Genomic DNA, 22,475 nt, shown 5'->3' with positions numbered 1-22,475 from the left:
AATACGGTGGCGCCGGCAGGAGCTGCTCCCCGAGCCGCATCTGGAGCCCTGAACGCTGATTAATGAGCTCCTTGAGCAGCCGCGCTTGCGACACGGCGAGTGGGTCTGCATGGACGAGACGCGACTTTCCCAGGGATAAAAATAGGCTCAGGCAGAGCAAGGAGCCCTGGGAGCGGCGCTGCCCAGGGAGCGCAGCCACTGCCCCTACCGTGATGCTGTCGTGTCTGTGGTGGCACCAGTGCTGCAGCCCCTCACCCCACAGCACCATGGGGCCGCCGTCAGAACAGCCCCTTGTTGGAAGAGCTGAAATCTCCCTCAGGAGCCCCATAACCGGCTTAGGGGGATGGAGGGAATTACAGGGCCGCATGAGCTGGGCTTTGGGCACGTGGTGCTGCGTGTCGAACGAGGCACCTCGTCCCTCGCCTGAGCTGGGGGCAATGGAGGAGCAGTGGCCCAGCAGGGACAAGCTGGTCACAGGGCCAGGGCAGAGCCAGGATCCCTGCAGGTTACTGGTTAATGCCCTAGGGCAGGTGGCCATTGGCTCTTGGCCTATCTCCATCCCACCAGGGACACCTGCAGGGCCAGAGCTGGGGTGTCCCCAGGGTCACCCTGCGTGGCTGTCTGGGGGCTTGGCCACCTCCACTGCTGGAAGCGGATCTGAAGCTGGTGCTGCTGGAGCAGTGGCAGCAGTCGGGAGGCAAGAAGGAGGGGAAGCAGTGGGGCGCCTGCTCTGGGAAGACGCTCAGACATGAAGAGAGGTCCTGGGCTCTCAGAGCCAGGGTGTGGGGTGGCCCCATCTGTGTCTGTGCACAGGGGGCTCTGTAGGCAGCCACTGCAGAGATGCCAGGGTCTGCCCTGTGCAGGGCTGATGTCTGGTGCTCTGGCCACACAGGAGCTGGGGAACTTGGCTTGGTGGGCAGAGGGGTGTCACGGCCACAGTTCCGATGCTGTCCTGAGGAGGAGGTGGCAGGTACAAAGCAGCACTGCAGCCTCGCTGGAGAGCACACACCAACCAGCTCAATGCTACAGCCAGGGGGGCAAGGATGGGGCAGGAGAGTGGGGCCATGACCAGGGCAGCTCCCCGTGACCCAGCATCTCGTGCAGGGTCACCCACGTGCCAGGGGCCTCGTCACCAGGGGAGAGGAGGTGCCGAGGGCCGGTAGGACCAGGGCCCTGCACTGCTCTGCATGCAGAGGGATGTTCCAGCCACGTGTCCTCAGCCTCCTGCTGCTGCTGCTCTGCTGCCAGGTAAGGACAGGATAACCCGCACCAGCGTGCTGCCTGTGCCCAAGCTGCCCCTCACTGTGGCATCACAGTGCCCACAGCCCTCTCCTGCCCGCCCTGCCAGCCACATGGCACAGCATGGCACAGTGTGATAGCCTGTGCTCACCCATGGCTATCCCCCACATGGGTGTGGGTGACAAGAGCTCTTTGCTGCCCCCAGGGCCCCTGTGCCCAGATCACGGATTTCCTGCTGGAGAGCTGGAAGGCGTACCGCGAGGAATGCCACCGCAACATGAGCCGCCTGCCCGCGCCCACCGGTGAGCGCTGCAGGGGTTCCAGTGGGATGGGCACCAGGGACTGGGGTCAGCATGGGGCCGGTGCCCAGGCCCTGCGCAGGTGATGCCAAGGCACCGCCACATCCGTCCCTCCGCAGAGCTGGTCTGTAACCGCACCTTCGACAAGTTCTCCTGCTGGCCCGACACACCAGCCAACAGTACCGCCAGCGTCCCCTGCCCCTGGTTCCTGCCCTGGCACCAGAAAGGTAACGGCTGGATGGTGCACATGTGTGCATGTGTGTTGTGCGTGCACACGTGTGCATGCGCGCTGGTTCAGGCAGTCACACAGGGCCCAGCACACCCCATTGTTGCCTCCCCTCTGTGCAGTGAAGCACGGACGCGTCTTCAAGACCTGCGGGGTGGACGGTCAGTGGGTGACGGGTCCAAGGGGACAGTCCCTGCGCGATGCCACGCAGTGCAAGCAGGACGCTGAGGACCTCGCAGCGCAGGTGGGCAGAGGGGGGCAGCGGTGTGGGGAGCCCTCCCTTGCCCCCTGCTCACCCCCTGACCCTCCCCCATCCTTACCCACTCCTGCCTGCACCAGGAGAAGTTTGCCAAGACCTACGGCAGCTTCAAGGTGATGTACACAGTGGGGTACTCGGTGTCTCTGTGCGCACTGCTGCTCGCCCTGGCCCTGCTGCTGGGCTTCAGGTAGGGGCATGGGCATGGCCACCCGTGCTGGGGGTTGGGGCAGGAGATGGGGGTAGGCTAGGGCTGTGCTAGAGGCTGGGGCTGTGCCAGTGGCTGGGTGTGGGCACTGACCGCAGCTCCCCACTTCTGCAGCAAACTGCACTGCACGAGGAACTACATCCATATGAACCTCTTCGCCTCCTTCATCCTGAAGGGCGTCTCTGTGCTGGTCATCGACGCCCTGCTCAAGACCCACTACAGTGACAAGATCGACGACTACAGTGTGCACATCTGGCTGAGCGATGAGGTGAGTGTGGGGCTGGGGGCCGGGGGGTGCAGGCAGCGACACAGCACTGACCCCTGCCACAGGCGGCTTCGGGCTGCCGCGCGGCCACAGTCTTCATGCAGTATGGCATCGTGGCCAACTACTGCTGGCTGCTGGTGGAGGGCATCTACCTGCACAACCTCCTGGTGGTGGCCGTCTTCTCTGAGCGGAACTACTTCACCCTCTACCTGTGCATCGGCTGGGGTGAGTGCAGGTGGCTGGTGCCCCAGCCCCATTCCCACCCCTTGCTGTGCCTCACCTGCCCCTGCTGCCTCCCCTCCAGGAGCACCCGTGCTCTTCCTCATCCCTTGGGTCATCGTGAAATTCCTCTATGAAAACATCCAGTGAGTACCATCCCCTGCAGCAGGTTGTGGGTTCAGGGGACACGGACGGGCACGCGTAGGACACACGGAGGGATGGTGGGAATGGTTTGGTGATCCTGGAGAAGCCCCACATCATCACCCCGTGCAAGTAGAGTGCTTGGCCATGGTGCTTGCTCAGCTGGGGCTGCCAATGCCGCACCAGGCTCTAGCAGCTGCCTGGTGCCCGTCCTTGTCCCTCCCATGTGCAGGTGCTGGACCACCAACAACAACATGGGCTTCTGGTGGATCCTTCGCTTCCCCGTGTTCCTTGCCATCCTGGTGAGTCCGAGGCTGTGGCTCTGGCCATGGCAGCCCCAAGCTTAGCATCTGTGAGAGGGGATGACCTGAGCAGGGGATGGAGCTGCCCTTCCTTTCCCTGCTCCTGCCCCTGCCTCTGCCCCTGCCCTGCCCCTCATGGTTCACTCTGCTCCTCTGCAGATCAACTTCTTTATCTTCATCCGCATCATCCAGATCCTGGTTTCCAAGCTCCGTGCGCACCAGATGCGCTACACTGACTACAAGTTCAGGTGGGTGCCGGGCACGGTCCCAGCCCTGAGGACCCATTGGTGCACATGCTGATGTGCATGTGTGCACATGTGCACGTATCTGTGCATGCACCACCCCGTGACCCCCTCTGCACAGACTGGCCAAGTCCACGCTGACGCTGATACCGCTGCTGGGCATCCACGAAGTGGTCTTTGCCTTCGTGACAGATGAGCACGCGCAGGGCACCCTGCGCTATGTCAAGCTCTTCTTCGACCTCTTCCTGAGCTCCTTCCAGGTGAGCCCCAAGCTGCTGGGACCCCCCATCCTGGGAGTAACCAGCTCAGGGCTGGGGTCGGGTCCTGGCTGTGCACCTCATGCTGCTCTTCCAGGGGATGCTGGTGGCCATTCTCTACTGCTTTGTCAACAAGGAGGTGAGCGGGACGGCGGGGGGGGCAGCCCGGGGCAACATGAGGCCACACTGACGATGCTGCCCACAGGTGCAGGCAGAGCTGCTGAAGAGGTGGCAGCGCTGGAAGCTGGGGAAGGACCTGGCCGAGGAGTACAAGCACACGTACAGCCACGCACCCAGTGCCCGCAACGGCGCCAGCGGCTCCTGTGAGAAGAACCAGCTGGTGAGCGGCTGTGCCAATGGGCTGGGCAGCAGTGCTGAGCACCCGGAGAGGAGCAGCCGCAGCGCCGCCGAGCACCTTGCCCTGGGTGACCGGCACCATTGCTATGAGTTCCCTGAGACCACGGCCGAGAGCCACTTCTGAGCCAGGCCTGGCCCCATGCTTCCTGCGGGACCCTGCCTGTGCCGGGACAATGCTGCCCGTGGCCGGGTGTGTGCGGGGAATCACCGTGACGGGGCTGGCTGCAGCGAGACATGGAGAGCAGGACCTAGACCATGTGGGGAGGGGATGGGTGGGGTGGGGGCATCCGTGTGTGGGGCTGGTGTTCATCCTGTGGTGCTGGCTGTGTGCACCTTTGAGACCCTTCATGCGGTGCTGTAATTTATGCGTTGTAACTGTAAATAGGTGTGTGCCCGTGCCGGGCTGCAGGGCCAGCTCTGCCTGCACCTCTCTGTCCGGGCTGTGGGGACCGGGGATACCATGGGCACCATGGGGTGATGCACACAGCCATGGCTGAGGAGCTGGGCCACCCAAGCATGGATGGGCTGCACCAGAAGACAGCCCCACAGCCCCACTGCCTGCACCCCAGCCCCATAACCCCACGCAAGCTGCAGACAGGAGGCAGCAGCCGCCACGGTGCTGCTGTCCGGGGCTCCAGCTCCCGCTGCGCGCTGCTCTGGCTGCTGATCAGGTCTGTGCTCTCGCTGCCAGCAGCCCTTAATTAAATCATTTGGCTCTGCCCGCCGGCACCCTGCTCTCCTGGGAGCTGGCCCAGACACACCGGGCAGCAGCCATCACCAGTGCCAGCACCGTGAGCAGCACCGTGGGGTGCAGGGCCATGGGTTCCCCTATGCCGGTGGCAGGGAGGGAGCGTGCGGAACTGGCACCGTAAGAGGCTTGTGCTGTGCACATGAGCACTAAGCCCGGATGCCAAGGCTTTGGGCACCACAATTGCCTGGTGTGCAGGGATTAGGCAGACAACCTCTGGCCAGGGGCACCCTGCCCTGAGGGGCGATGATGGGCTGCACAGCATCCTGGCAAGACCCTGCTGCCAGGAGCACTGCCCGTCCCAAGCACTGGGACCTCAGCCTATGTTCCCCACACACAGGGGCCTGGAGCTGAGCCCTGGCTGGCCCAGCCACATCCACCCTGCCCTCGCACCGCCGTAGCCCTGCACCAGCGCTGGTGGGGTCCACACTGGCTGCCCGGGACACCAGGTCCCAGACCACGGCAAGTGTGGCAGTGGCGTGGCTGTGGCACAGGGAGGGCATGGCGAGGGCATGGCCGCAGCACCAGCCCTGCTGCACTGTGCCTGGCTCCCAGCACCCAGTACTTTTCCTCTGTTTACTTGACAATTTTCTGTCTGCCGCAGCCGAGCGGGACCCAGCGTTGAGGCCCAGCGCAGTGCCATCAGTGGGGACATGGGGCAGAGGGGTCTGTGCCCCGGTGCCTGTAGCAGTCAATGAGGCAGCACAGTGATGCCATGGGGACGTTACCCGTGATGGAGCCGTGCTGTGGGGCTGAGTGGGCAAAGGGGAGGGATCAGGGTCTGTCTGGGCAGGATGCAGGGATAGGGATGGGGTCATGGGGAGGGACAGGACAGACCCTGTGCAGAGCTGTGGGCCCAGAGCCGGCAGCCCCCACAGAGCCGCTGGCCCCACGGCTGCTGCGTCACTGCGGCCTCCTGACGTGGTAACAGGCCTAATTGAGGCAAATTGCTGGAGCAGGGAGCTGTTTCTGGGAAGGTAAATATGGGCACTGTAGGCGTGGGGCTGTTGCTCCAGCATTGCCATGGAAACACCCCACTTTCAGCCCTGCAATGGCCCCACAGAGCCAACAGCACCCCCAGACCCTGCCCAGGGCCCCGTGTCTGCACACCATGACAGGGAGCCCAAGCCAGCACTGGCCTTTGTGATGTCCCTGTGGTGATGTCTATGGCACTGTCTCACAGCCCCACAGCCCCTTGTTGTGTCCCGCCCCCAGCTGGCTGCATCCAGCACCCCAAGGGGCCTGTGTCAGGGTGGCTGAGTCCTGACCCCCACTCCTGGGGACCAAGGCACATGGCAACGGCTGGCTGGGGCTCAGTGCTGGTGGCACCATGCACAGCCCTGAGCAGGGCTGTGCCTGCTGGTGGTGGGGAGCTTCGTGCATGTCCCTACAGCCTGCACCCAGCACAATGGCCTGGCACTGCCATGAGCACCCTGGCAGCACTCCAGGGTGCAGGTCTTGGCAGCACAGCCTGCATCCAGCATCCCACAGTGCATCTCAGGCAGCACAACCTGTACACCACACACACAAACACACACACAGACACAGCCCTCAGCTGCCCATCAGGAGCCACCATTCCCAGCGCCTGGTGCAGTGAAGGTGCTGCCACCAGCCTGCGCAACCCAGGCAGAGAATCCCGGACTGGTTTGGGTTGGACCTTAAAACTCATCCAGTTCCAACTCCTGCTCTGGGCAGGGACCCCTTCCACTAGAGCAGCTTGCTCCAAGCCCCTGTGTCCAACCTGGCCTTGAACACTGCCAGGGATGGGGCAGCCACAGCTTCTCTGGGCACCCTGTGCCAGCGCCTCAGCACCCTCAGCATGAACAGTTTCTTCCCCAGCAGTGGTGGGGCAGAGCCCAGGCTGCTGCACTCCCACCTCTGGGAACAAAAGGTGTGAAAGGGGGCTGGAGCCATCACGGCGACCGGGGCAGCAGCTCCCCTGCGGCTGCAGCAGCGCCTCGCATGAGAACTCCCACTTTATCAAGGGAATTGAGCACCGCAAATTGGTGTTCTAAGTAGATCCTGCCTGCTGCCGGCCACTCTTCCCACCGCTAATGCAATGATACAACACATACCTCTCCTCCTCTCACCAGTTAATCTAATGACAAGCACTGTATCCGAGTCATAGGGAAAATAAACCCTCACTGGATTCGATTTTTAGAGGTAAACAGCCTCCTTTCTGTGCCTGCGGCCTCAGCCCCTCACAAGCATCCCCCCACCTGCCTCTGCCCCCGCTGCCCTCCTCACCCCTGGTGTGGTATTTAGTCTTTATAAAAACGCCCTGGTGATGGGATGGGTTTTGTACATTGCATTAGGGTTGGAACGACGTCACCCCCGGCTGCACAGGACCCGAGCCAAGACACAAACAAGGCAGGGGAAGTGGGGCTGGGCTGCAGGACCCCCAGTACCCCCTGGATGTTCCCTGGGGACACAGCTGCAGCCCCCGGGCCAGCCCCAGCAGCAGGGAGCAGAGCTGGGCTCTGTGGCAGCAGCTGGCCAGGGGAGGAAGAGGAGTGGGCACCGCACAGAGCCCGTCCCACACCAGCCATGACCCTGGCTGGGCATTGGAGCCAGTTGTTGGCAGCTCACTGCATCGGAGCATGGGGGACAGGACCGATGGATGAGCTCCTGGTGTGCTGGGGCAGCCCCATCCTCCTCCCCTCACAGCACCCACGAGGTGCAGGGTCTGGCTCTTTCCCATCCCTCAGGACACATTGCTCTGGCCATGCTTCGAGCCAGGGCAGCCACGTGTGTCTGCCACGCTTCCAGACACACCCCAGGGCCCATCCTGCAGGAGAAGTCAAAGGAGAAGTGCCGTGACAGTGACAACTGTCACCTCCTGCTCCTGCATCCCATGGGTTGCAGGGTTCCACCCCAGGGTGGCTCCAGCACTGCCCCTCTGTGCCAGAACCAGGCAGTGCACCCTGAGAATGTTTTGGTGATGGAAGGGAAACAGGGTCATGGCTAAGTGTAAAGATGCACTGGAGGAGAAATTCTAGCAATGCTAAGTATAGTTTAAATGCCATTGAAGCAGGGGAGGGAAGAGGATCCGGGTGTATTAATAGTCTCAACATTTAGATGTCTAGTCCAGTGACAGCCCCTGGGATGCTGGCTTGCAGGAGGGCTGCCAGCGCCCAAGGGCACTGTGCTACCAGCAGCGCCAGGTCATACACGCCTGTGGTGGAATGAGGAGCCCAGAACAAGGGCAAGATTCCTTCTGGAAACAAGAAATAAAAGCGTGCAGCAGCTTCTGTGCTCTGTGACTGCTCCTGAGGACTTGGTCAGGCCGTTACAGGCAGTGCTGAGGTCTGAAATGGGAAACACAGGGCTCCTCTAACAGGAATGGTTTGTAAGCCTAAAAAGCAGAAGAACAAGGGCCCTGCTCCAGTATGGCTGCAGCACCCACAGTGCAGTGGAGGGACGGGGGAATCAAGAGGGAATGGTTCACCGGAACGGCACAGCCACACAACCCTGCCCCAAGCTGTAGCAGCACCAGGCAGCATCTCACTGCTCCAAAGCACACAGTCCCTGGCAAAGAGACCAGCCCTGTGCCTGGCCGAGGCAGCGGGGCTGCAGTGGGCAGCACCACACCAAGGCAGACCCAAAAGGACACCAGCTTTTATTTACAACACGCCTCAAGTGACAGACAAGGGAAAAAATAGAAAAAAAAAAAAGAACAGTCTAGCTCAGTGACTCAAGAGAGGAAAGGGAATGGCAGCCACAGGTCCCCTGCACCCCCCAAACCCACTGGTGCTGGCCAGAGCCCTGGCAGCCCCTGCCCTTAGAACCAATGATGAGCCTTGCCTGGAGCAAGGGGCCCAAGAAAGACCCCGCTGGTGTGAGTTACACTGACTACAGCTGCCCCCCAAGTGACACTCCTGCCAGCTGTGGAGGCTGGATCTCATCCATGGATGCACATCTGGAAGTGGTGCTGGTGTAACACAGCACAGCGCTGCTCTGGAAGGGACGGCAACAGTCAGAACCGCTAACCCCTGCTGCTGCCTGCTCTGGAGCTGCAGAGCTCTGAGGTGGGGAGAAGAAACCCCCCTCCAGGCACCCCGCAGGTGCTCAGGGCAGGGGTCAGGGCTGACACCCCAGCGCTGTCCACCTCTAGCTCCAGAGGGACCGGCCCAATCTAAGCACAAAGTAAATCCAGCCTCAGATACAGGCCCAAGAGCTCCGACAGCGCTGACCAGCTCCAAACACCAGCAGCCCCAGCGGAAATTACACTCTATGGAAGCGAAGAAGAATGACCAGGGTGCAAGGGTGCAGCACAAGGGGTGTTAAACTGGGGCTGACGTCCCGAGGCACAAGGATGGAACTGATGCTCCCTCCTTCCCCAGCAGTGGAAGATCCTTGGTGCACAGAAGCTAGCAGAGAACTAGTGCTGCCTCTGCTGACAACGTGGCTGGTCTGCTCTGCCCTGAGCTCTGCCACGCACCAGAGCCCAGGGAGCCGACACACACAATGCACCAGGGGCAGAGATGGAAGGAGAACAGGAGACCTGTGAGCCCAGCATGAAGAGGAGAAGGACAGTTTGAGGCCAGAGAAAGCTATGAGTGGGGGACTGGAACCCTTTACAACAGGCTCTGGGCATCCTCAGAGAGCACCTTTGATTTCAGGTAGCTTCCGAGCCAGCCCCGGAGCTGACTGGCTCTCCCGCAGGCTTTTGGGAGCACAGACCAGAGGAGGAAATCAACACAAAATCTCAAATGAAATCTGCTTGAGGCCCTCGGAGCGCAGCCAATCCGGGGGGAACTCGCCTTAGGATTTCTTCGCGTCCTGTGTGTTCCTCCTCTTCAGATCACCCAGGTCGACAGGTTTGAACGCTGCAGGGAGACAAGGAGGGGCTTTGGCGGCAGAGGCCGGGGCGCAGTGCCGCCGGGCCGGGGCCGGCAGGAGCCGCGGGGAGCCCCCGGCCCCGCTCACCTTTCAGGCTGGGGTTCGGCATCTTCTCCACGTACTCCTCGACCAGGCCGCGCTCGGAGCCTATCTGGCTGCGGAGGTCGCGCTCCACGCACTGCCAGGCTGTGAGGACACGGGTGAGAGGCCGCCCGCTCGCCGCCGGCGAGGCCGGTCCCGGTCCCCGCCCCCCCCCCGCCCCGCTCACCCTCGTAGATGAAGCGCACGTTCTCCTCGTGGGCAGGCGTGAAGATCTCGCTGCCGGCGCCGGGGGAGCGCGGGCCGCCGCTCCGCTTCCCGTTGTAGACCACGCGGGACACGGGGGAGCTGAAAGCGAAGCGCGAGGCTGAGCCGGGCCCGAGGCCGCGGCAGGGCCCGGGGCCGGGCGGGGCTCACCTGGCCATGGCGGCGGTGCGGCGGCGGCGCGGCTTGGCTCGGTGGCTGCGGGGAGAAAGGAGAGGGCGGCCAGGCCCGGGCTAGGCCGCGGGCCGCCCCCCTCCCGTCGCCATGGCAACGCGCGCCCCTCACCTGGGCCCGGCTCCCGCCTCCACTCGCCCTCGGGCCGCCACGGAAGCGCCGCAGCGCGCACGCGCGGTCCAGCCCCGCACCGCCCCGACCCGGTCCCGCCCCGTTCGGTCTGGTCCCACTCCGCCCAACCCCTCCTCGCGCCGCGCACGGACCCGGCGGTGCCGGCACTTGGTTTATTGGAAAAGTACGAAGCGGTTCCCTGGGCGCAGCTCCGAGCGAGCTCCTGCCTGCCCGCCTGCCCAGGCCCAGCCAGGGCCCGGCCCCGCTCTGCTCCCCGCTGAGCGCCGCCTCAGCCCATCGTGGTGGCCCCGAAGAGCTCCACCAGGTCCTGGTACTCGGGGTCGATGAGGTCCGAGGGCTTCTCGCCGCTGTCGGTGGTGGCCTCCGGGCTGGCCCCGAGAGAGATGAGGTACCTGTAGGAGACGGAGGCTGAGCCCGGGGACGCTCCGAGGGCCCCGGCAGGCCCGTTTGCACCGCCGACACCCTTAGGACGAAGCACCGGAGCTCGCTGCAGCCCCGCCGCTGTCGGTCCGGTGCTCGGGGCTATGCCGGGCCCAGCGAGGAGCTCCCTCCTCACCTGGCGATGTCGGCGTAGCCGTCGCTGCAGGCCATGTGCAGGGGCGTCCACCCGTTCTCGTCTCTCTGATGGATGTCGGCGCCGTATTTAACCAGGAGCTTGACACAGGCCAGGTTCCCAGTGAGCACAGCTTCGTGAAGGGCTGCCATGCCTGGAAAGAGAGGATTTGTTAGCCCTGGACTGGGGCAGGAGGCTTAATGCTGAGCTTACAAGCGTCCACAGTCCCGGAAGGACTGGGGCAGCAAACCCGTGTTATCAGGGAGATGACTCTGGGGAAAGAAAGAGACTGAGGAAGCAAGAGGAGCTGCTGCAGGTTTCTGTTCCCCTTCTGCAGCGTGCCTGCCCTACCAAAGCTGGTGTAGCACCCACCTCCGCACTGGGGCAGGCAGGACAGATCCAGGGAGGAGGAGATGCCCCTTCCTGCAGAAATCCCCAGCCAGCAGCCAGCCCCAGGTTCCGGCCGGGACTCACACTGGACATGGGAAGAGTGTGTGTAGGCTTCTGTGCTGTCCACGTTTTGGAAGCTCCTCATGGAGCAAGTGCTGAAGCAATCAGCATGGACAGGAGGAAGCTCGAGGTCATTTGAGACCCTGTCCCCATGGCCATGTGACAGCAGAAGCAAAGCCAAGCACAAGAAAGGGACAAACCTGTGCTCTGGACCGCACATTGTGGATCACAGCATTCCATGAACAGTTGCTAGTGAGGCTGGGTGCAAACACAGCACAATGCCTTCCCACAGACAGAACTGCTGAGAGTCCAGAGACCCAGATGCACAGAGAGGATGGTGTTTGTAAGAAACAGAGCAGGAGCACATGCTCCAGAGAGGGTGGAAGGCAGGAGGCCCATGGTCCTGTGCAGGGCTCCACAGACCAGCCTGTGCCCACTGCTGCTTGCCTAGGTCCCACCACACTGTTATGTCCCTAGCGTGCCTTGAAGGGACGCAGGAGTCGAGCTCCCCCCTTCTTGCAGCATGCACTGGCCATGCTGCTGAGTAAGATTTTAGGGCACTGGCATGGGCCTCTCTTGGGCCTTGCTTGGCAATGTTGAGGCCCTGCTCCTCACTGGGGAGGAAAATGACTCGGTTCCAACCCATCACCCTGCTGATGGTGGCCACATCCTAGCTTTGACCACACAGCTACCTGTGTGCCGCTGCACATTCCAGCACTCACCGGAGGGGTAGATGGTGTCCAGTGTCACCTTCCTGGCACGTATGAACCTGCCCACCTGCTCCAGGTCCCCCTGCCTGATGTGGTCCTGAAAGACGATGTCATTGGGGAAGTGCACTGTGCGTGCGGCTCTCAGTCTCTGCCTGTACCGACTGTACCGTGGCATCGAGACAGGGTAATAGTCCTTCATGCTGGCAGCAGCCTTCAGGCACTGCAGAAGGAGAGGAGGCGCACGTTGCTCAGTGCTTGGTCCTGCCACTTGCTGCCCTCCAGGTGCTGCTTTTCCTCTTCTGCGTTGGGTCCCTCCTCACCAGCAGTGTGATGGCAGCCACACTGCTGCGGTCCCTCACACCTGTCTCGTGTCCTCGGTGGGTCGGGTCCCCCTTGTCACGACACTTTCCCTATGCTTCCATGCAGGACACAGGAGGCAGCAGTAAGCACATGCACTTCCTGCAGGCCCTTGGCCCAGGACTGATGTTTCTGCCCCAGCACTGTGTTATAAAGGCTCCCACGGGCTATTTTGAGGACATGCAGCTCATACTCTTTGCCACGACACTTCGTAATCGAGCTGCCTGGGCCAGCAGCCGCTTTTGGGCAGAAGTGGGTGTCTCATCTTACCACCCACCTGTCCATGTCCCCATCCAAGGGGTCAGACCTGCTCTTGCTTTTGCATGGAAAGCTTTTCCGAGGAGGCACCAAGGGTCCAAAACCAGGGCTTCCCAGCAGCAAGCCCTCACACACAGACACTTGTGCCAGGGAAAAGGCACAAACACAAGCACCAATGAGGGGAACCAGCGAACGTGTCAAAGCTGTGGTGCCAAATACATTCAGAGCTAAGTCACTCTCCTGTAGTTGCATCAGACATGTTGGAAGGAGTAGAATGAGCTGTGCTGCCCAGCACGGCAGTGAGGCAGCATACAGCTAACAAGGATCAGCACCAGCATGTTGGAGCACAGCAGTGCTGCTGGTGCTTCTGATGCAGGTGCAGAACCAGAAGCCCATGATGCCAGTCCACAGTGTTCAATGTCCTACTTAACATGAGGGCAGGCTGCTGTACAACTGTCTGAAAACAGCTGAAGAACAGCACCACCACCAGACACTTCTGCATTTGTTACCCTCCAGCTGTAGCTGTCAAACCCATCTACCACAGAGGAATCTCTCAGATCCACCAAGGGTTCAAGCAACTGGTCTCCTGTGCTTTTCCCCATCAAAGTTTGGTCATTTCAGATGCACAAGCACATGGTGCTCTGGTTTGTGCTGATGGGCCTGTCCAGGCAGGCATGTCAGGAGTCACAGAGCTCCCATTCTGCTCCTGCAGCAGCTCAGGCACACACAAGAGCCTGTGCTTGTTTATCTGCTGGCAAATGCATTGATCTCTGCGCTGAGCATCCCTGCTCAAGGTTACTGCAGACAGAACACCAACAGATTGAGCCAACTGCTTTTAGCCTCCTTTCTTGGAACAGCAATTAGCTGTGTACACAGGATGACTGACAAAGTCCTGCTCTACCAAGAGAAGCCTCGGTGCACGAGGAGAGCCCCCTCCTCAGCCCCAGCCCTCGTTCTGCTGCACCAAAGGCCTGTGCAGACCATGCCAGGGCCCCGCTCCAGGGAGCCACAGGAAGAGGCTGCAGCTGCAGACACAGAGGGAACATGCTCCTGTTCTACCACCCCAAGCACCCCCATTCAGTGGTAGACACCAGTAGCCTCACGTGTTGCCCTCCAGCCTCACCCTGCCCTCCCCTGTGACATTTATAGCATATTTCGTTACAAAAATATTTCCAGCAGTAAGTGACTGGTTTGGAAATAGCAGTGCAGCTCACGGGTCATGTGAGCCTGAGCAGCACTGCTGCAGGCAGCCCCAGGTCCCCCCGTAGGCAGAGTCCTTGGTTAACTGCTCAAGAGCAGTGAGGGCCAGCTGGCCCAAGCCCCTGTCTGATCACTGCTAATAGAACAGATCTAACCTGGGCAGGACATGGCCAGCCTGAAGCTTTTTTCCTTTACAGATGACACAAGTGGCTTTAGGTTAAGTCACCAGAAGGCACCTGCAACGCTGGAAGTGTTTGGAAGTGCCATTTCTCTCAAAACCATGGGTAGAGTTTTGAGAAAGCAAATACCCACACACTGCTCAGGCAGAGTCCCTCCAGCATCGCCCTAGAGTTCTGATCCTCCTATAGGGCAGGTTCAGGTAACACTCATGCCATATTCCAAAAAAGACAGAGACAGAGTAGTATTAAAATCTCAACTTTATTTGGCCAACAAATTGAGTTCCAATGTTATTGTAGCAGAATGCTAAGAATCAGCCTGATGCAGCTCAGGCCTCTGAGGCACTCCCCCATTCAAATTCCTCCCCAAACCCCAATAATTGCAATTGTCCTGTTTGATCTGGCTCATCAGACCCTCCCACACCACCCACCTGTAGACCCCCTCCAAATAATGCATGGAAAGTGATTGCAAAGTCTTGCATTTGATCAAAGGATGGCAACAGAGCCAGGTCTCGCTTCCACTGGAGAGCGCTCACCTCCACCCCAGAGCCTGCCACAGCCAGTGCACAGTATTCCACCCTTCCAGGTGATCAGAATAGTCATCTCCAAGTGTCTTAAAGCAGAAGGGAAAGGAAACATCTGGCCAGCATGCAGAGAAGCACCTGCATATACACCTCTCACCAGGCTGCCATCAGCCTACTGCCCTCTTGCCTACCTACACTGAAGGCCAATTCCAGGGAAGAGCTGCTGAGAGCATGAAGGACCCTGCCAGGTGCAGAAATCAGCTACAGGCTGTAGTTTCAAAAGAAACAAGGGGGGAAAAAAAAAAAAAAAAAAAAAAGAAGCTTCCTTGGGAGATGTTGGTGGCAAAGCTCCAGGATGCTGAGCCACTGAGCTCCTGCTGCGGCTTCACAATCAGCTTCTGCCCAGGAGAACAGAATACTTCAAGCAAAAGCTGTGTACACAAAAAAGTACATCCCACTAAGGAGGAGCACAGCGGGGCCGGCTCCCTGGTGACAGATCCCTTCTCAAAAGCCAAACAGAAAAGAGTCGAGTGTACACACAAGTGAGGGGAAAGTGTTACTTGAAAAGCCAATCCCTGGATTTTCAGTTATTCACCTTCTGCTTTAAATCTCAATGGTTCTGACTTGCTGGGCTGCAGAACAGCAGCCAATTTAGTGTCTGATTTTTGGGGTGATGTCAATCAGTCTTCTGTTTACAATTCATCCTTCTGCATTTTCTGCTCTTCATCATCACCTTCTTCAAGGTCTGTTTCTTCATCCGTCTCCAGGTCCTCCAGATCCTGTAACAGGTTACAGAGAGCTGGTGGTTTCTGGTGCATTAGGCAGAGCCTAGAACAGTACATCTGATCTGTTCACTGTTCTCTGCTGCCATGTTAAACACCCAGAGACTTCCACCAAGAGCTCTGAATTTGGGACATTAAGTATTAGAAACCCCTGGAAACTGGTACATCACTTGTAACAGCCTCCACCCTAGATACACAGGACATGTAATGTGCATCATATTGCTCAAGTTTCAAGTGCTGAGCAGGACTCCTCAGTAAAGAACAAGCCCCCAAAGTACTCCAGCAGTCTGCACAACAGCCAGAGACAGCCTGTGAACATTTACACCTTCACCAACTGTTTCCACACATTTGTTTAGCCCTCCGAAAAGCTTTCCACCCAACTGAAGTGCTGCCAATGAAAGGTGTCATTTACAAGGCACTGGCAGCCAGGCTGTAACTGAAAATTTGATGCTGGTGAACATGCTGATCACCAGCAATACCTTTCCTGCCACAGAACCACCCAGAATCTTATCTGGGACAGAGGACAGAAGCCCAGCACCAGGTCTGACCCACATTCCCTGTTCTGAAGGCCCAGATTTACCACCACAGTCACATTACTCACATCATCAGCTGCTGCCCCATCCTGACCTCCACTCTCCAAGAATTTCTTGAAGCCTTCCAGCGTCCTCTCCCCATTGTAGTCAATTACCTATACAGGGAAAAGCATCAGGAGAATGGTTATGGGGACCTACAGAACCACAGCCCTGGGGAGGAGAATTCTCTCTCTGAGCAACAGTCAACATGCCAAAAGGGAATTTAAAAATTCACCTTCACCCATATGAGACGAAGGAAAACAGCTCAGGCACTAGACTTCAGAGATCACTGCGAGGAAAGAATAGCCTGCAGATGAGCACACTGTCCTCTAAGCTCCCTCTTTTCCCCATTCCCACCCCCACCAAACTCCTTCCTACAGCCCAGCTCCCACACAGGGTCTCTGATGTCCGTATACTTGATGTGTTTTATCCTGACAGAGTGGAGAGACCTTCCAAAGGCTTGTCCAAGCCAGCTCCAGCAGGCAGCTAAGCATTCCCTGTGCTCCCTCATTACACCACCCCCCAGTCAGCTGCCTCCTTACATTTCTGCCAGAGCCTGCAGGGAAGAACTTGAGTGTAGGGAAGCTGTGGATTTTCACTGCCTCCACTTCATTGGCTGTTGAATCCATCTTGGCAATGACAATGTTCTCATGATCCCTGTAGGTTTCTCCCAGCTTGTCCCAGATCGGAGCCAGCTGCTTACAGTGACCACACCAGGGGGCATCTGTTAATTACAGAAACCCAGTTAGCACCAGCAGCATAATGAGTGACCACCAGCCCCTTCAAGTGCCCACACAGACAGTTCACACACGTCTTTTCAGCCAGGGCATTCCCTTTGTGGCTTAGATCCTGTAGGGTGCTTCCTCCCTAATCCTGGTCATGCGGAATTTTGGCACTCCTTTCATGCCAGTTACTTGGAATCAGCTGCTGAAAGATACTCACAGAACTCCACAAAGACATTCTTATTCTCATCAAAAGCAACTTCTTCAAAGTTCTTCCCAACTAGAACTTTGACAGGCTGCTTGTCCCAGTCATCAGGAAGATCCTGACTCATCAGGTGGGGCTGGAATAAGAAGTGAAATTCAGAGATAGCCACACAGCTACTGGAATGCACACGCAATCATCCTGGCAACCCAAAGCTTAACCAACCACCTCAGCACCCCAATCACAGGCTGTGAGCACGCACTGAAGCAGCCACTTCCTCTTCTCTTACATAAAGTCTCCTCCCCATCCTGAGCCAGTGGGAATATCAGGTGCTGCTGTGCAGAGAACTGCCACTGAGCTCCATAGGAAGGAAGTGATATTGCTGCCATTCCCACAGGACTGAGTTTCACCAGTCATCTCTGACATAAGCTGCATACAGCCTCCTCCCGAGGTGAGAGCAGAAAGCTCTGAACTGTGCTGCACAAGTTCACACCTTCCACAGACTGCTGGCAGCTCCAAATGCACTCGGGTGCCAGCTCCCTGTCCCGCAGTCTTGATGCCCTGGTAGTTTTGCCAGCAGCACTTCTCTTCCTTACCTTGATTTTGCCCTCCAAGAATTTATTGCAGAACTCTATGATCTTGTCAGCTGTGAGGTCATCTGAGTCCGGTTTGTATTTGGTCATCTCCTCCTCCAGGGTGATCAGGCGCACAGCTGGACATTCTTCCTTCTTCAGGCCAAAGAACTCCAAAATCCTCTGGTTGTCGCTGTGGTCACTGTCTATGAAGATGAAGAGGATCTTCGGAGGAAAAAGTCAAAGTCAGCTGGTGAAGACGAGCACCTCTTGGCTAACAACACAGTACCCACACACTCCCATGGGTAGTGGCTGAACCGGCCCCTCTTCCTTCTCCAAGCCTATGAAGAGGGCACTCTGCCAGAGCACAAACACTGGAGCTGCAGCACAGGCACAGCCTGGCCCTGATTTAAGGGCTGGGTCAGATTTACATCCACAAGAAGGAAAGTCTGGAGTTGACTATAATCAACTGCTATTGCCTCAGCAGTTGTGCAAGCCAGTGACTCAGTCACCTTCACCATGAGGCACAGGCAGAGTGAGAGCTGCTACAAGTCCTGCTCCACAACTGTGAAATGGATAGTGACAGACAGTGCTGCACTCCTCTGCAGGAGGTGGCCACTGAACTCATAATGCAAGAAACCCATCCCACCTTCCCTTTGAAGTTCCCAGCTGCACTCTTGAAGTTGTCGAGCTTCTCTTGATAGCCAGACACACTTTTTGGCAGGAACAGCAGGATGTGAGTCTTGATCTCCCCTCCAAAGATTTTAGGAGCAGTCTGAGGAATAGAAAACAAACTTTATTTCTGAAAAAGGCAAACTGGTGTCAAGACCAGCTTGGCTCTGCTATTCTGACCAGGCCATGGGAGCCTCCAGATTAATGGAGGGCTTTGAACAGAAGCTTTGACTCCACTCCCTTGTGTTCTCCACACTCCTTCATAACCCCAGACTAGCATCAGCTCCAAGATATGACACAACTTGCAACTTAAGCTTTAGTGTATTCATGCAGTAGCAATGGGAAGAGGCCTTACCATGTCTTTAGAGACCAACCTGTTCAGTGAACTCTATGACCAGAGGCAACGAATTGGACTTGATGAAGTTCAGTAAATTATCTTTTGTGAGATCTCCTTCAAAGTTGTTGCGGCCTTCATCAAACTGCAAAACCAGAAATTTTTGCATTAGAACACTTCAGATCCCACATGGATCACACCAGAGTCACTGCCCCAGTAGATCTCAGCTGCACTTGCTCAGAGCAGATTTCTGGCTCTTAGCAAAGTCACTGTATGTTCTCATAGTATCTGGATCAAGGTATAAATCTTCCTGGCAAGCAAAGCCTTAGACCACCCCCCAGCAGCAAAAGGCGAGCAGCTACAAGACAGCTTAATCTTGGCACTGTTCTGCACAGTCATGCAACGACATGTGAAACAGGTCCAAGGACCTGAGCCTCAGCTTTGTGGAGGCATCAGGTAGATGCTCCACAGCGAGCAGCTCCCAGGGCACAGGCAGCTTCTGCTGCAGGAATCAGCCACGCCAGAGCAGACACACATTTGAACCAGTGCTATGGGAAGTGTGACAGCAGAGCCCATGGTCACTGCACAGAGCAGCACTGACTCAGCTCTGCAGGGTCCTTCCAGTCTGTTGTTAGACAAGAGCACCTGTTTAACACAGGCCAGGAGAGGTGCCAGGGCCCAGTTTAGAGCAGGACATCACCTGCAGCCCTGGGAAGGGTTCTCAGAAGCTCCATGGCAGCCCAGGAAGGGAACCGCTGTGGAGGCCCATCAAGGTTAAAGAGGATGTGCCCTTACTGGGGCAAAGACCCCCTTAATGTGACAGACTTATCTGAAAGTTCTCATGACACAGCACCAAAACAGGACCAGGGAGGCAGCATCCACATCTCACCTCCTCCAAGCTGAGCAGAGCGCTCCTGCAGTGACCCAGCAGCTCCTGAATTGCCCTTTGGACCACGGCTCCTCCCACTCCCCACACACCTGACAGAACTGCCGGGTGCAGAACTGCTTTTCATTCCAAATGCACCCACAAGCCAAAGCTGAGAAGCCCCGCAAGCAGCAGTCGAAGCCCAGTGCGGGCCATGAATGGAGCATGCAGGGAGGTCACTTACAGAAAGCTACACGTAAGAGCATGATAAAGGCAGTGAGTCAGCCAGGAACAAAATGCTGTTCCCTTCACCCCAGCTCTCTGAGCTGCAAAGCCCTGGTGTTCTGAACCTGACAGCAGGTAATTTACTTGCACCCTCAGTCACACTAATCTGAGGGGCCCCTGTCTGAAAGCTGAAGTCTGCAAGCTTCTAGCACAATAACTGCAAATTCAGGTGTATTGGAATCAAACATGCTATTTTAGCTGAACAGAGTGACAAGAATTTATTCAACTCTTCAGCCTGTCTTACATCAAACTGGTCAGAACAATGACTGATTAGATGACAGATTTATTAAGTCTGAAGCCAAAGCAGCTTTATCCTGCCCCACTGCACCCATGTGTGTGGTACCACAAAGTCTAAGAAACCTCTACTTGTCTTCTCCAAGCAAAAAGTTCATCCCAGTGGTTTGGATTTTGATAGTAAAAGGCATGAGTAAGTTTATTTCTGACTCTGTAGATGGCCAGATCCCCCTGCATGTAATCCAACCGCCTCAGCCTAAGTCAGCTGGAGCTGCAAATCCTCTTAGGAACTCCACTGGAATCACTCACTTCCCACAGAACCCACAGTGCTGCCAGACACAATAACTCCTGGATGCAGCCTCGACTGCCGACAGCAGAGGTCGATCTCGAGTATGAGTTAAAGCAGCTTTGCTAAGCCACAAGTGAACATGGAGCAGCTCAGTGCTGTTCTGCTGGAGGCCTCACTGCCTACAGCCACCAGTATTTTAAAGATTGTGCTGTCACTGCACTGCAGTCACAGCCAAGAGACAACACCTTGAGTGAAGCAATAGCTTGGACCCAGAGCCCAGCAGCTTCAGGAGGCCCAGGAGATGCTGAGGCTTTTCTCTGCTGACTGAGGGCTCCACTCCTCTGCCCCTGCCCAACTCTGAGGCTTGGAAACAGACAGACTGATATGGATTTATCCAGGACTGCCTTCTTTGAGTATGACTAATCAGAGAAAGTAAGAAGAGGCAGAGGACTCAAGTGTGGTGCTCATGCTCTGCACCAGCCAGTACCTTCTTGAAGAGGACCACGCCATCCTTGCTAAGCTCATACTTGGTGAAGACATCAGCACTGGAGGAAATCCCAAAAGGAATGTCATCCACAGCCTCAGCTGCCAGCAAGAACTCCTTTGCAGCCTCTGATGCTGAATCCTGGTGAATAGAGAGAGGTGTCTCACACAGGACACACCAAAGTGCAGCACAAAGATCCCAGGGCTCACCTGCCAGAGAACTGGAAGATCAAGTAGGGCAGGACAGCACAGGGAGAGCCTCCCCCCGCTCCGGGGCCCAGGCAACAGCTTCCCAGATGGAAGCACAAACCCTACCTTGAAGAAGCCGATCACAACCACGTCACTGGACTCCACCAGCGCCTCAGCTGCAGCAGCATCACTCAGTGCAGCGGCGGCCGGGCCTGTGCGTTTCTTCAGCCAGCTGACGATGTCATCAGCTTCCCGGCCAGCTGTGGGGACAGGAGCACCCGCTTGCTTCTGCGCCTCCTGGCTCACTCCAACCCCCACATCAGCAGAACCAAGACAGCATTTACACAACTTTCTCCCTTTCCTTCCCAGTGTAATTATGCTGATCCCCAGCGGGTAAATCAAGGTACAAGGGGCTCCCCGGAATCCATCCTTCCCTTGCTTTCAGCCCAAGCACATTCCTAAACTTTGACCACACTCCAACAGGAGCAGGCTTTCCGTGAGAGTGGTTCTCCCTTCCTTTTCCAAAACAGTACTCAGGTGTCAGCTCACTGCTGAGCACAAAGTATGGTTTAGCTGGATTCTGCTGCTCTTGGTTTTCCTTACAGCTCTAGTTTACATCCCGTGTTTCCTTTTCTCAACCACTCGAGCTTTTGTTGCAGTTCTGGGAGCTTCATTGCTTAAGTAAAGTCAAGCTGAGCCACAACCCAGGCTTGGGTTGCTCCACTTTCCTACACATCTGCTTCACCTCACATGAGGGATGTTCCCAGCTCCAGTGCAGGAGCCTGCAGCAGCAGCCTCATTCCCACCGCCCCAGAACAGCACCTGCCGAGCACAGCTGCCGCTCAGCCCCAGTGGACATTATCCGGGCACAGCAGTGCTCCCGGGGCATGGGGCCGGGACACGGACCCGGCGCCACGTTGTTGCCCTCTGCTCCCGGCTCACCCGTGTACTCCTTGGGAGCGGCCTTGTCGCCGTTCCTGAAGAACTTGATGGTGGGGTACCCGCGCACGCCGAACTGCTGCGCCAGCTCCGCCTCCTCCGTGGCGTCCACCTTGGCTAGCCGGATCTCCGAGCCCTCCGCCTTCAGCTTCGCCGCCGCCTTTGCGTACTCAGGCGCCAGCGCTTTGCAGTGCCCGCACCACGGCGCGTCTGCGGGATGCGCCGTCAGCGCCGGCGGGTCCCGCTCCCAGGAACGGTCCCCCCGCTCCCAGCGGCACCCCCAGCTCGGACCCCCCCAACCTGGGAACCGCGGCCCCAGATCCCCCCACCCGGGCGGTCCCCGCCCCCCCCGTCCCGGCGCTCACAGAACTCGACGAGCAGGTACCGGTGCTCCGCCAGCGCCTGCTCGAAGTTGTCCGCGCGCAACACGAGTACCCCGTCCTCCTCCTCGGGGGCAGCGGCGCGGGCGGACGGCGGCAGCAGAAGGCAGAGCAGGGCCACGAGCGAGCACAGCCCCGCCATGGCGCTGATGGCGGCAGCAGTGTCAGAACGGGCTAGGCCAAGACGTGTGGCCGCGGCGCCGCCTCTGCCTTATAAAGCCGCCTCCCCGACCGCCGCCAACCGCCATTGGCCCAGCCCGCCAGATCGGGCCGTCGCGCGGCTTCTATTGGTTAGCGTGCTGGACACGACCCCTGCCCGCCGCCGCGGGTTGGCTGCCGGCCGCGCTCCCTTCCCGCGGGCCGCCATTGGCCCCTTCCCGCGCTGCGTCACCCGCCGTTGGTCGGCGCCACTGCCTCGCGCGGCCGTATGCCCTCGAACGTGGCACTGGGGCGGCCCCGGCGGCGCGCACTGCGCCTGCGCACGGCCAGGGGCGCGTGGTGGATTCTGACTGGCCCG

General features: G+C 58.3%; 4 protein-coding genes across 4 annotated transcripts; 1 reads left to right on the top strand and 3 right to left on the bottom strand.

Moving 5' to 3' along the window:
* Positions 1–1,197: 1,197 nt before the first annotated feature.
* GCGR (glucagon receptor) lies at positions 1,198–4,135 on the top strand (the record flags this gene model as incomplete). Its single annotated transcript, XM_080629539.1, has 13 exons — positions 1,198–1,248; positions 1,445–1,541; positions 1,658–1,765; positions 1,887–2,008; positions 2,104–2,210; positions 2,343–2,496; positions 2,559–2,718; positions 2,798–2,858; positions 3,086–3,155; positions 3,315–3,403; positions 3,519–3,657; positions 3,752–3,793; positions 3,860–4,135. 13 exons carry the CDS (start codon positions 1,198–1,200, stop codon positions 4,133–4,135), a joined length of 1,476 nt encoding a protein of 491 aa, XP_080485665.1.
* A 4,228-nt stretch (positions 4,136–8,363) lies between these two features.
* On the bottom strand, positions 8,364–10,218 carry MCRIP1 (MAPK regulated corepressor interacting protein 1). The gene is made up of 5 exons (XM_080629513.1): positions 10,190–10,218; positions 10,058–10,102; positions 9,870–9,988; positions 9,689–9,787; positions 8,364–9,588 (listed from the first exon to the last, which is right to left on the bottom strand). The coding sequence occupies exons 2-5, from the start codon at positions 10,063–10,065 to the stop codon at positions 9,524–9,526; spliced, it is 291 nt and encodes a 96-aa protein (XP_080485639.1). The 5' UTR covers positions 10,066–10,102; positions 10,190–10,218; the 3' UTR covers positions 8,364–9,523.
* A 260-nt stretch (positions 10,219–10,478) lies between these two features.
* On the bottom strand, positions 10,479–12,137 carry PPP1R27 (protein phosphatase 1 regulatory subunit 27; the record flags this gene model as incomplete). The annotated part of the gene is made up of 3 exons (XM_080629498.1): positions 11,936–12,137; positions 10,767–10,917; positions 10,479–10,602 (listed from the first exon to the last, which is right to left on the bottom strand). Exons 1-3 carry the CDS (start codon positions 12,120–12,122, stop codon positions 10,479–10,481), a joined length of 462 nt encoding a protein of 153 aa, XP_080485624.1. The 5' UTR covers positions 12,123–12,137.
* A 2,089-nt stretch (positions 12,138–14,226) lies between these two features.
* On the bottom strand, positions 14,227–22,355 carry P4HB (prolyl 4-hydroxylase subunit beta). The gene is made up of 11 exons (XM_080629440.1): positions 21,944–22,355; positions 21,582–21,788; positions 20,766–20,899; positions 20,455–20,592; positions 18,335–18,439; positions 17,938–18,063; positions 17,313–17,513; positions 16,735–16,855; positions 16,335–16,516; positions 15,822–15,908; positions 14,227–15,217 (listed from the first exon to the last, which is right to left on the bottom strand). The coding sequence occupies exons 1-11, from the start codon at positions 22,098–22,100 to the stop codon at positions 15,131–15,133; spliced, it is 1,545 nt and encodes a 514-aa protein (XP_080485566.1). The 5' UTR covers positions 22,101–22,355; the 3' UTR covers positions 14,227–15,130.
* Between the last annotated feature and the right edge of the window lie 120 nt (positions 22,356–22,475).

This window comes from Psittacula echo, assembly GCF_963264785.1.
Source record: "Psittacula echo genome assembly, chromosome: 14".
NCBI classification, from domain to species: Eukaryota; Metazoa; Chordata; class Aves; order Psittaciformes; family Psittacidae; genus Psittacula; species Psittacula echo.
Note: the sequence above shows the minus strand (reverse complement) of the source record. Positions and strands in the feature narration are given on the sequence as shown.